This window comes from Cherax quadricarinatus, unplaced genomic scaffold, assembly GCF_038502225.1.
Source record: "Cherax quadricarinatus isolate ZL_2023a unplaced genomic scaffold, ASM3850222v1 Contig3152, whole genome shotgun sequence".
NCBI lineage: Eukaryota > Metazoa > Arthropoda > Malacostraca > Decapoda > Parastacidae > Cherax > Cherax quadricarinatus.
The window spans coordinates 35161-48564 of record NW_027198178.1 but is presented as its reverse complement, the minus strand read 5'-3'; the positions used below and the strand labels follow the sequence as shown (position 1 = coordinate 48564).

At 44.8% G+C, this 13404-nt stretch overlaps 1 protein-coding gene across 4 annotated transcripts in view; it reads left to right on the top strand.

The window, feature by feature from the left end:
• Positions 1-30: 30 nt before the first annotated feature.
• The window catches only part of LOC128698951 (uncharacterized), a 37813-nt gene continuing 24439 nt past the window's right edge, over positions 31-13404 (top strand). The window contains exons 1-2 of one of the 4 annotated variants that reach the window (XM_053791402.2): positions 31-166; positions 11346-12845. In XM_053791402.2, coding sequence (XP_053647377.1) covers positions 12773-12845 — 73 coding nt within the window. In that variant the 5' untranslated portion in view covers positions 31-166; positions 11346-12772. Of the gene's footprint in view, positions 167-4955; positions 5696-10834; positions 12846-13404 lie in introns of those variants that run through there. The other 3 variants (XM_053791401.2, XM_070081565.1, XM_053791403.2) reach the window with 3 other exon arrangements.

Sequence of the window (13404 nt, the reverse complement as noted above, 5' to 3'; positions counted from 1 at the left end):
TCCAGCACCTTTTTGAAGACAGCCAGGGATGTCAACTGTTTGGGTTGTGATGTGCCGTCATTATTCTGGTGTGTTCAGTGAGTGGCAGTGTGAGGTACATTATCAACCTGGACTCAAAATCTTAAAAATCTAACTCTAGAAGCTCTAGAGAGTCGTTCATCTCCTGGTAAGTGTTGTGTTGATTTACACTAGTATCACCTCTCAATGATGTCTTGTTCAGTCATACCTCCACAGGTGACCGTCTTGTTCAGTCATACCTCCACAGGTGACCGTCTTGTTCAGTCATACCTCCACAGGTGACCGTCTTGTTCAGTCATACCTCCACAGGTGACCGTCTTGTTCAGTCATACCTCCACAGGTGACCGTCTTGTTCAGTCATACCTCCACAGGTGACCGTCTTGTTCAGTCATACCTCCACAGGTGACCGTCTTGTTCAGTCATACCTCCACAGGTGACTGTCTACAGCCATACCTCCAAAGGTGACTGTCTACAGTTATACCTCCAAAGGTGACTGTCTACAGTCATACCTCCACAGGTGACTGTCTACAGTCATACCTCCACAGGTGACTGTCTACAGTCATACCTCCACAGGTGACTGTCTTGTTCAGTCATACCTCCACAGGTGACTGTCTACAGTCATACCTCCCCAGGTGACTGTCTACAGTCATACCTCCACAGGTGACTGTCTACAGCCATACCTCCAAAGGTGACTGTCTACAGTCATACCTCCACAGGTGACTGTCTACAGTCATACCTCCACAGGTGACTGTCTTGTTCAGTCATACCTCCACAGGTGACTGTCTACAGTCATACCTCCACAGGTGACTGTCTACAGTCATACCTCCACAGGTGACTGTCTACAGTCATACCTCCACAGGTGACTGTCTACAGTCATACCTCCACAGGTGACTGTCTACAGTCATACCTCCACAGGTGACTGTCTACAGTCATACCTCCACAGGTGACTGTCTACAGTCATACCTCCACAGGTGACTGTCTACAGTCATACCTCCACAGGTGACTGTCTACAGTCATACCTCCCCAGGTGACTGTCTACAGTCATACCTCCCCAGGTGACTGTCTACAGTCATACCTCCCCAGGTGACTGTCTACAGTCATACCTCCCCAGGTGACTGTCTACAGTCATACCTCCCCAGGTGACTGTCTACAGTCATACCTCCACAGGTGACTGTCTACAGTCATACCTCCACAGGTGACTGTCTACAGTCATACCTCCACAGGTGACTGTCTACAGTCATACCTCCACAGGTGACTGTCTACAGTCATACCTCCACAGGTGACTGTCTACAGTCATACCTCCACAGGTGACTGTCTTCAGTCATACCTCCACAGGTGACTGTCTTCAGTCATACCTCCACAGGTGACTGTCTTCAATCATACCTCCCCAGGTGACTGTCTACAGTCATACCTCCACAGGTGACTGTCTTCAGTCATACCTCCCCAGGTGACTGTCTACAGTCATACCTCCACAGGTGACTGTCTTCAGTCATACCTCCCCAGGTGACTGTCTACAGTCATACCTCCACAGGTGACTGTCTTCAATCATACCTCCCCAGGTGACTGTCTACAGTCATACCTCCACAGGTGACTGTCTTCAATCATACCTCCCCAGGTGACTGTCTACAGTCATACCTCCACAGGTGACTGTCTACAGTCATACCTCCACAGGTGACTGTCTACAGTCATACCTCCACAGGTGACTGTCTACAGTCATACCTCCCCAGGTGACTGTCTACAGTCATACCTCCACAGGTGACTGTCTACAGTCATACCTCCACAGGTGACTGTCTACAGTCATACCTCCCCAGGTGACTGTCTACAGTCATACCTCCACAGGTGACTGTCTACAGTCATACCTCCACAGGTGACTGTCTACAGTCATACCTCCACAGGTGACTGTCTACAGTCATACCTCCACAGGTGACTGTCTACAGTCATACCTCCACAGGTGACTGTCTACAGTCATACCTCCCCAGGTGACTGTCTACAGTCATACCTCCCCAGGTGACTGTCTACAGTCATACCTCCACAGGTGACTGTCTACAGTCATACCTCCCCAGGTGACTGTCTACAGTCATACCTCCCCAGGTGACTGTCTACAGTCATACCTCCACAGGTGACTGTCTTCAATCATACCTCCCCAGGTGACTGTCTACAGTCATACCTCCACAGGTGACTGTCTTCAATCATACCTCCCCAGGTGACTGTCTACAGTCATACCTCCACAGGTGACTGTCTTCAATCATACCTCCCCAGGTGACTGTCTACAGTCATACCTCCACAGGTGACTGTCTACAGTCATACCTCCCCAGGTGACTGTCTACAGTCATACCTCCACAGGTGACTGTCTACAGTCATACCTCCACAGGTGACTGTCTACAGTCATACCTCCACAGGTGACTGTCTACAGTCATACCTCCCCAGGTGACTGTCTACAGTCATACCTCCCCAGGTGACTGTCTACAGTCATACCTCCACAGGTGACTGTCTACAGTCATACCTCCACAGGTGACTGTCTACAGTCATACCTCCACAGGTGACTGTCTACAGTCATACCTCCACAGGTGACTGTCTACAGTCATACCTCCACAGGTGACTGTCTACAGTCATACCTCCCCAGGTGACTGTCTACAGTCATACCTCCCCAGGTGACTGTCTACAGTCATACCTCCACAGGTGACTGTCTACAGTCATACCTCCACAGGTGACTGTCTACAGTCATACCTCCACAGGTGACTGTCTACAGTCATACCTCCACAGGTGACTGTCTACAGTCATACCTCCCCAGGTGACTGTCTACAGTCATACCTCCACAGGTAACCTCTCACTTCCTCCTCACTAACGAAGCCACAACGACCGAAGCTTCAAACATCAAAATAATGAAATCGGAAACTCTCCGTACGTTAGAGCAATCGATTCACAATCGAACGGACCCGGATTTGATTCCCGGGTGAGACGAAACACTTATTATTAAGTTTGTTGACACCTACTGCCCATGTTCACCTAGCACTTAATAGCCACCTAGGAAATGGTAGATTGTTGTGGGTCGCATCCTGGGGAGAAACCTAAATGGGGAGATAAATAACTAAAAATATTCACCTCTGGATATGCTGAATATGAGGTGTGAATAATTTACTCGTAAGTGAATAATATAGTGAGTTGGTGAGTGAAAACTGTCTCTCGGAGGAATGACAGTCACTCAGGTATTACAATCAGAACATCCTGAGTGGTCAGCAGATCTGTATTCCCAAGTGGAAGTGTGTTATTTTAAGCACCGTGTACACACCAGGTGACTGTCATGCTGATAAATTAGACACATGTGCAACACTTAGGTATCTTTATTGTGGGAAACGTTTTTCCACACAGTGGCTTCATCAGTCCAGTAAAAACAAGAATGGTAACGATCAGAAGGAGTTTGAGGTATTCAGTCCCTCAGCCTGGAGTCGGTGTAATTAGTTCTGATAGACTGATTACATGGCTGATATATGGCTGAGGGACTGATTACTTCAGTCTCCTTCTGATCTTCATCATTCTTCTTTTTACTGGACTGATGAAGCCACTGTGTGGCAAAACGTTTCTCACAATAAAGATACCTAAGTGTTGCACATGTGTCTAATTTATCAACTTGTCGGTTCTCTGAACCACTTATCTGCAAGACTATCATGCTCAACACTGCAAGACTATCATGGTCAACACTGCAAGACTATCATGGTCAACACTGCAAGACTATCATGGTCAACACTGCAAGACTATCATGCTCAACACTGCAAGACTATCATGGTCAACACTGCAAGACTATCATACTCAACACTGCAAGACTATCATGCTCAACACTGCAAGACTATCATACTCAACACTGCAAGACTATCATGCTCAACACTGCAAGACTATAATAAAGTTGGTAGAATTACCGACAATATGTAAAGTAAAAGGACACAAGTGCAACTAATGTGACATTTATTGTGGCAACGTTTCGCTCTCCAGGAGCTTTATCAAGCCATTACAAACAATACATGGACACAGAGGGTATATAAAGGCTCTGAGTGAGGTGCATTACTAGTGAGGTACCATTTCGATGTTCACTAGTGGTAGTAGTAGTAGTAGTAGTAGTAACAAAAATAATACAATACGGAAGAGCAAATAATTCGTACATGAGTGAAAGGATATAAAAGCTATTACTTGGGTAACATAAAAATAGGTTGGACAAATATAGACTGGAAAGAGGCAGTTTTTTTTCCGGTGTTCACTCTCTGTAATGTGCTTGTGTAGTATAACAGGAGAGACTATGTGATGGCAGGGTTTACTGTTTTCAGGAGGATTCTTGCTAAGACTTCGGAGATGGTGAAGCTGCTGTTGTTTTGTTTAATTGTATTTGAAACAGCGATCAGTGCTGATTCAAGGCACTTGCGTGTGCGGAAACTAATTTCCGCACACGCAAGTGCCTTGAATCAGCACTGATCGCTGTTTCGAATACAATTAAACAAAACAACAGCAGCTTCACCATCTCCGAAGTCTTAGCAAGAATCCTCCTGAAAACAGTAAACCCTGCCATCACATAGTCTCTCCTGTTATACTACACAAGCACATTACAGAGAGTGAACACCGGAAAAAAAACTGCCTCTTTCCAGTCTATATTTGTCCAACCTATTTTTATGTTACCCAAGTAATAGCTTTTATATCCTTTCACTCATGTACGAATTATTTGCTCTTCCGTATTGTATTATTTTTGTTACTACTACTACTACTACTACTACTACCACTAGTGAACATCGAAATGGTACCTCACTAGTAATGCACCTCACTCAGAGCCTTTATATACCCTCTGTGTCCATGTATTGTTTGTAATGGTTTGATAAAGCTCCTGGAGAGCGAAACGTTGCCACAATAAATGTCACATTAGTTGCACTTGTGTCCTTTTACTTTACTGCAAGACTATCATGCTCAACACTGCAAGACTATCATGGTCAACACTGCAAGACTATCATGGTCAACACTGCAAGACTATCATGGTCAACACTGCAAGACTATCATGCTCAACACTACAACACTATCATGCTCAACACTACAACACTATCATGCTCAACACTACAAGACTATCATGCTCAACACTACAACACTATCATGCTCAACACTACAACACTATCATGCTCAACACTACAACACTATCATGCTCAACACTACAACACTATCATGCTCAACACTACAACACTATCATGCTCAACACTACAACACTATCATGCTCAACACTACAACACTATCATGCTCAACACTACAAGACTATCATGCTCAACACTACAACACTATCATGCTCAACACTACAACACTATCATGCTCAACACTACAAGACTATCATGCTCAACACTACAACACTATCATGCTCAACACTACAACACTATCATGCTCAACACTACAACACTACAACACTATCATGCTCAACATTGACACTCTTGGTGTACACAAGTTTGCTAAGCAAAAACAAAGACACAACACGTGGCTTACAAACACAAAGTGGTCCTGCTGGCACCACACTAGGCATGCCCTGGCCCAAGAGCTGTCGCTCACTATTCTAAGACAACTGGATGAGCTACAAGAACTTAAATATTAACATTTAAAGCAGATGGGAAGCTACAAGGACGCTAATGGAAATAAATCACTGACTTTCTGGTGTTATCAGGTGGGTAATTTAAACTATGTATGATAATTGTACTTACGTGTACCTCTACCTAAACTAACTTAATGATTCTCCTGTAGTCACACACACACACACACACACACACACACACACACACACACACACACACACACACACACACACACACACACACACGTTCAGGACCCTGTACACCGTGTACGTTAGGCCCATATTGGAGTATGGGTCACCAGTTTGGAACCCACACCTAGCCAAGCACGTAAAGAAACTAGAGAAAGTGCAAAGGTTTGCAACAAGACTAGTCCCAGAGCTAAGAGGTATGTCCTATGAGGAGAGGTTAAGGGAAATCAACCTGACGACACTGGAGGACAGGAGAGATAGGGGGGACATGATAACGACATACAAAATACTGAGAGGAATTGACAAGGTGAACAAAGACAGGATGTTCCAGAGATTGGACACAGCAACAAGGGGACACAGTTGGAAGTTGAAGACACAGATGAATCACAGGGATGTTAGGAAGTATTTCTTCAGCCACAGAGTAGTCAGTAAGTGGAATTGTTTGGGAAGCGATGTAGTGGAGGCAGGATCCATACATAGCTTTAAGCAGAGGTACGATAAAGCTCATGGTTCAGGGAGAGTGACCTAGTAGCGACCAGTGAAGAGGCGGGGCCAGGAGCTTGGACTCGACCCCTGCAACCTCAACTAGGTGAGTACACACACACACACACACACACACACACACACACACACACACACATACACCCCCACACATACACCCCCACACACAAACCCACCCACACACACACACACACACACACACACACATACACCCACACACATAAACCCACACACACACACACACACACACACACACACACACACACACACACACACGTGCGAGACACACAACCAGCTGTCATTTCTGCGAAGTGTGTATGTTTATGTCAGACAATTAATCCTGATTGTGGCTTGTTAAACTGTTACTGCTGGCACCCCAGCGTCGTGTACCCACCTAGCTGGGTTTACAGGTGTCGAGCTCCGGCTCTTGATCCCACCGTGGTCCCATTTCGTGTTTCATCCACACAAACAGCCTAACAGAAGAAGCCAGCGACCAGGAGGCCTGGTCTGGGACCGGGTCGTAGGGGCGGTCGCCTCCAGAAGAGACTCCGGTAACCTATTCGTATCAGTTAACCTTTATTTTTTTCGTCTTCAAACCTTCAGACCTACAACCATCCTTGTTCTTAGAGAGGTGTGGGCTCCACACTGGCGCTGGATACTAGTAATGTGTGGTCTGTGGTCTAGCATATGTCTGTAGTCTAGTATATACGGTATGTGGTCTAACGTACGGTCTGTGATCTAATATACATGGTCTGTGGTCTAATAAACATGGTCTGTGGTCTAGTATACCTAGTCTGTGGTCTAGTATACATGGTCTGTGGTCTAGTATACATGGTCTGTGGTCTAGTATACATAGTCTGTGGTCTAGTACTGTCTGTGGTCTAGTATACATGGTCTGTGGTCTAGTATACATGGGCTGTGGTCTAGTATACATGGGCTGTGGTCTAGTATACATGGTCTGTGGTCTAGTATACATGGTCTGTGGTCTAGTATACATGGGCTGTGGTCTAGTATACATAGTCTGCGGTCTAGTACTGTCTGTGGTCTAGTATACATGGGCTGTGGTCTAGTATACATGGGCTGTGGTCTAGTATACATGGGCTGTGGTCTAGTATATATGGTCTGTGGTCTAGTATACATGGGCTGTGGTCTAGTATACATGGGCTGTGGTCTAGTATACATGGGCTGTGGTCTAGTATACATGGGCTGTGGTCTAGTATACATGGTCTGTGGTCTAGTATATATGGTCTGTGGTCTAGTATACATGGGCTGTGGTCTAGTATACATGGGCTGTGGTCTAGTATATATGGTCTGTGGTCTAGTATACATGGTCTGTGGTCTAGTATATATGGGCTGTGGTCTAGTATACATGGTCTGTGGTCTAGTATACATGGTCTGTGGTCTAGTATATATGGTCTGTGGTCTAGTATACATGGGCTGTGGTCTAGTATACATGGTCTGTGGTCTAGTATACATGGTCTGTGGTCTAGTATACATGGTCTGTGGTCTAGTATATATGGTCTGTGGTCTAGTGTACATGGTCTGTGGTCTAGTATACATGGTCTGTGGTCTAGTATATATGGTCTGTGGTCTAGTATACATGGGCTGTGGTCTAGTATATATGGTCTGTGGTCTAGTATACATGGGCTGTGGTCTAGTATACATGGGCTGTGGTCTAGTATACATGGGCTGTGGTCTAGTATATATGGTCTGTGGTCTAGTATACATGGGCTGTGGTCTAGTATACATGGGCTGTGGTCTAGTATACATGGGCTGTGGTCTAGTATATATGGTCTGTGGTCTAGTATACATGGGCTGTGGTCTAGTATACATGGGCTGTGGTCTAGTATACATGGGCTGTGGTCTAGTATACATGGTCTGTGGTCTAGTATACATGGTCTGTGGTCTAGTATACATGGGCTGTGGTCTAATATAAGTCTTTATCACAGACTACATATACCTCTATTAATAAGAGCTGAAAACGTCGTCTGTAAATGCTGTGTGCACGAGTCTGTAAACATTCTGTGCGCTAAACTCGTAGGAGTCACAGCGTGGGAATGAGAGTTAAGGATGGCACTTGAGTGATGACACACACGCAGTGCCTCCAGGAATCCTGGCACTGGCACTCAATGTTAAATGCTCCCTTTCCTAGAGTTCCAATTTGGGACATCAGTACTCCTGGTTGGGTGGGTGGTGGGCAAGCGGGTGGGCGGTTGTTGATAAAATCACGAGGACGTGATTGACAGAGAGAGAGAGAGAGAGAGAGAGAGAGAGGAGAAACTGCCTTTACTACACACCACAGTAACTATCAAGGTCAACCTTCGACACAGTACAATTTAATGCAACTTAGGTTGAACTGGGCTTAATGTGATCCTAGATCAACTTAAGTCTCTTCTCAAATTTGCTTAAACTACCACTTTAGACTGACCCATTATGTGACTCAGTTCTAGGTATAACAAGCATCAGATATAACAAGCATTAGGTATAACAAGCATTAGGTATAACAAGCATTAGATATTAACAAACCTTAGGTATAACAAGTATTAGATATAACAAGCATTAGATATACCAAGCATCATATATAACAAGCATCAGATATACCAAGCATCAGATATACCAAGCATCAGATATACCAAGCATCAGATATACCAAGCATCAGATATACCAAGCATCAGATATACCAAGCATCAGATATACCAAGCATCAGATATACCAAGCATCAGATATAACACCAACAAACTCTGGACTAAACACACACATGCAATTAATGTTGGTAGTATTACCGACAATATGTTAGGTAGAAGGACACAAGTGCAACGGTTTGATAAAGCTCCTGGAGAGCGAAACGTTGCCACAATAAAAGTGGGCGAGAAACGTGCCAACGAAAAAGAACGCAAGTGTTTCCAATTTAGAACGTTGGGGTTCTAATGTGAAACCTCATTACATTCTGCCTCTGAACCCTGAAACCTTTTCTTTGGGGGGGGGGGGAAGTAAGATTTCAGTATTTTTCCTCGTGTTGGGAGAAACGTCGTCCGCCGCGTGGTAACGTAAATGAGATGTTTCTTCTCTCATACGTTATCAATACGATGGCAAGCGTAAATCAGCTGATGTCAGTCACGTGACTATAAAAACATCAAGAGACTGGAAGCCTTCACACTGTAAATGAGGCTTCACAAACACTGTAAATGAGGCTTCACAAACACTGTAAACGAGGCTTCACAAACACTGTAAATGAGGCTTCACAAACACTGTAAACGAGGCTTCGTAAACACTGTAAATGAGGCTTCGTAAACACTAAATGAGGCTTCGTAAACACTGTAAATGAGGCTTCACAAACACTGTAAACGAGGCTTCGTAAACACTGTAAATGAGGCTTCGTAAACACTAAATGAGGCTTCGTAAACACTGTAAATGAGGCTTCACACTGTAAACGTGGCTTCGTAAACACTGTAAATGAGGCTTCACAGTGTAAACGAGGCTTCGTAAACACTGTAAATGAGGCTTCACACTGTAAACGAGGCTTCGTAAACACTGTAAATGAGGCTTCACAAACACTGTAAACGAGGCTTCGTAAACACTGTAAATGAGGCTTCACACTGTAAATGAGGCTTCGTAAACACTGTAAATGAGGCTTCACAAACACTGTAAATGAGGCTTCACAAACACTGTAAATGAGACTTCACAAACACTGTAAATGAGGCTTCACAAACACTGTAAATGAGGCTTCACAAACACTGTAAATGAGGCTTCACAAACTGTAAATGAGGCTTCGTAAACACTGTAAATGAGGCTTCACACTGTAAACGAGGCTTCGTAAACACTGTAAATGAGGCTTCACAAACACTGTAAACGAGGCTTCACACTGTAAACGAGGCTTCACAAACACTGTAAACGAGGCTTCGTAAACACTGTAAATGAGGCTTCACACTGTAAATGAGGCTTCACAAACACTAAACGAGGGTTCACAAACACTTTAAATGAGGCCTCACAAACACTGTAAATGAGGCCTCACACTGTAAATGAGGCCTCACACTGTAAATGAGGCTTCACACTGTAAATGAGACTTCACACTGTAAATGAGGCTTCACACTGTAAATGAGGCTTCACGCTGTAAATGAGGCCTCACACTGTAAATGAGACTTCACAAACACTGTAAATGAGGCTTCACAAACACTGTAAATGAAGCTTCGTAAACACGGTAAATGAGGCTTCGTAAACACTGTAAATGAGGCTTCGTAAACACTGTAAATGAGGCTTCACACTGTAAACGAGGCTTCGTAAACACTGTAAATGAGGCTTCACACTGTAAACGAGGCTTCGTAAACACTGTAAATGAGGCTTCACAAACACTGTAAATGAGGCTTCACAAACACTGTAAATGAGGCTTCACAAACACTAAATGAGGTTTCACAAACACTAAACGAGGGTTCACAAACACTTTAAATGAGGCCTCACACTGTAAATGAGGCTTCACACTGTAAATGAGACTTCACACTGTAAATGAGGCTTCACACTGTAAATGAGGCTTCACACTGTAAATGAGGCTTCACACTGTAAATGAGGCCTCACTGTAAATGAGGCTTCACAAACACTGTAAATGAGGCCTCACACTAAATGAGGCTTCACACTGTAAATGAGGCTTCACAAACGATGTAAATAAGGCTTCACAAACGATGTAAATAAGGCTTCACAAATCTCATTATTTCACTATGTATAATTACTGATCATTCACACAATACGTGTATAATGATTTGTTTGTGTGTAGCAAAAATCAGATCTGAAGTGTACACGTAAGATACCCCTTTCACAAAATTCCACCAAAAGTGTAATTTACACAAATCTTTCGCAATATTTCATTTAGTGATGTCATATGAAGGGGAAAAAAAGGTTATCGCAAAGGGAATTTTTTACTGGGACGACGTTTCGCCCTAAACCCAGCTTTAGAATGGCTGATAAAGCTCTATTCAGGGCGAAAGTTTGTCCTAGTGAAAGGCTTGTCTTCAGTGAGTGCTTTCTTTGCTTGATCCAGTAAGCTTACATTGTGTTCCTGCAGGCAGGATCGTCAGTGAAGTTAACAGGAACGTCCTAATCCGTCAAGTGCGCTCACACAGGCATTGCAAAGGAACCCAATCTGTCAAATGTATTGCCAGTCATTGACAAGGAAACCTAATATGTCAACCATGTCGACAGAGGGAGGTACCTCAGGCTGTCAAGTATGTTGACAGAGGCATGACAAGAGCACCTAAGGCTGTCAAGTGTGATAACTGGCAGAGGCAGTTACATGGTAGAGACATGCCTGGTGGTGTGACTGAGTGGAGTGAGGGAGGTTCGTAGCTTCACAGCGGAAGGACGCAGGACTCCGACGAACAGTCCACACTCCACTGTTGTGGTGACGGGTGTCGCCTTGGAAGGGAAGTGCTGTGATGTGAGGCTGCGGTGTGCTCGCGTCATCCACCAACAACCACCACCACATGTCCTTGACAGAGCCAACCGTGGACATTTCAATGCGGGATCGGACACTGCAGTGAACCAGAATACATTTCGGGCAAGCGACTCCGGACGCAGCGATCAACTAATGCGAATAGTATTCACCACTGATAACATGTGACTTGTGATCAAACTAGCTTTTGTCAGGAGAAGCAGGAGTCCAATCCTCAAGAAGAGGATCGAAACTTCATTTTATAACCAAAAAAAAGTTTCTAATGCGATGGGACGGACTCGATATTGAACCCACGACATACGTGCCGGGAATATAAAGCATTTCTCTAAGGTGATGGCGGCACAGAAATAGTCTCGACGAAGCGCTGATCTTGTATTAATGTAACTTTAAAATGACCAGATGTAATCAAAGTGAAAGAACTTAAGATTGAACACTGTGAAAGAAACTCCACGGGTGAACACACACAGTGTAAGAAACTTTGCGAGTGGGGGCATACATAGTGAGAGATCTAGTGTAGTGACTGCTCGCAGGAAAAATCATCTATTCAGTGACAAAGACAGGAGGATACTAACTCAACGCCGGTAAAAACATAATAGGAGGCATTGGGAAAAGATGAGTCAATTCTAAACAAAGGTTAGTTGCGACACAGGAAAAATAGAGCCGAACAGGAGTGACGCAAAGTGTAGTGTGTCACAGGCTCCTGCAGCAGTGATATCACTGGACTAGAGGCTCCTGCAGCGGCACTCATACTAAAGATTCCTGCAGCAGTGGTACCCCTGGACTAGAGGCTCCTACAGCAGTGGTACCCATGGACTAGAGGCTCCTGCAGCAGTGGCACCCCTGGACTAGAGGCTCCTGCAGCAGTGGTACCCCTGGACTAAAGGCTCCTGCAGCAAAGGTACCCCTGGACTAGAGACTCCTACAGCAGTGGTACTCTAGGCCTATAAACTCCTTCGACAGTAGGACTGCAGGTACCTGCAGCAGTTATCTCCCACTGAACACTACGCACGTGCAGCAGCAGTACTGAAGGAAGCCCAATCATGCACCGTCTGACCAACTGTATGCTGCTGGTGGTTCTCCAGCTGGTGGGTGCAGACACACAGCTGGCTCGCAGTGAGTATCCGACCACATCACAACACTTTCGTCTTTTTCCCCACACGTCACAGCTGTCCCTCTCTCTGATGGTTCTCTCTTCCAGTGTTCCATTCCACCTCTACCTAGCACCTGTCCCGCCTCACTCAATTCCCCTCATCTCTACTTCCGTCACACATCCTCCACCTGGGTTCATTTCCTCCAGTAGAATCGATCAACAATTCCATTTTCCTCTCTTCTTCCAGCCCTCATTCATTTCACCCCTATTTCCGTTCCTCACTCATCCCCTCCCCTCCCGTCTCTCTCTCCTTCCCTCCTCACAGTACTTAACACTCACCACCACCTCTTCGTATTCGTTTTGCTATGCTTTTTAATAAATTAAGACATGTGCAACACTTGGATATTTTTATTGTGGCGAAACGTTTCCACAAAGATACCCAAGTGTTGTACATGTGTCTAATTTATCAACTTATCGGTTCTGTGAACCATTTACCCACTGATGTTTCTTCAGTAACGTGGTCAATAGCACTACTGAACCATCACATACATTCCTCTTACACCTGCCTCCTCCTCCTCTTGC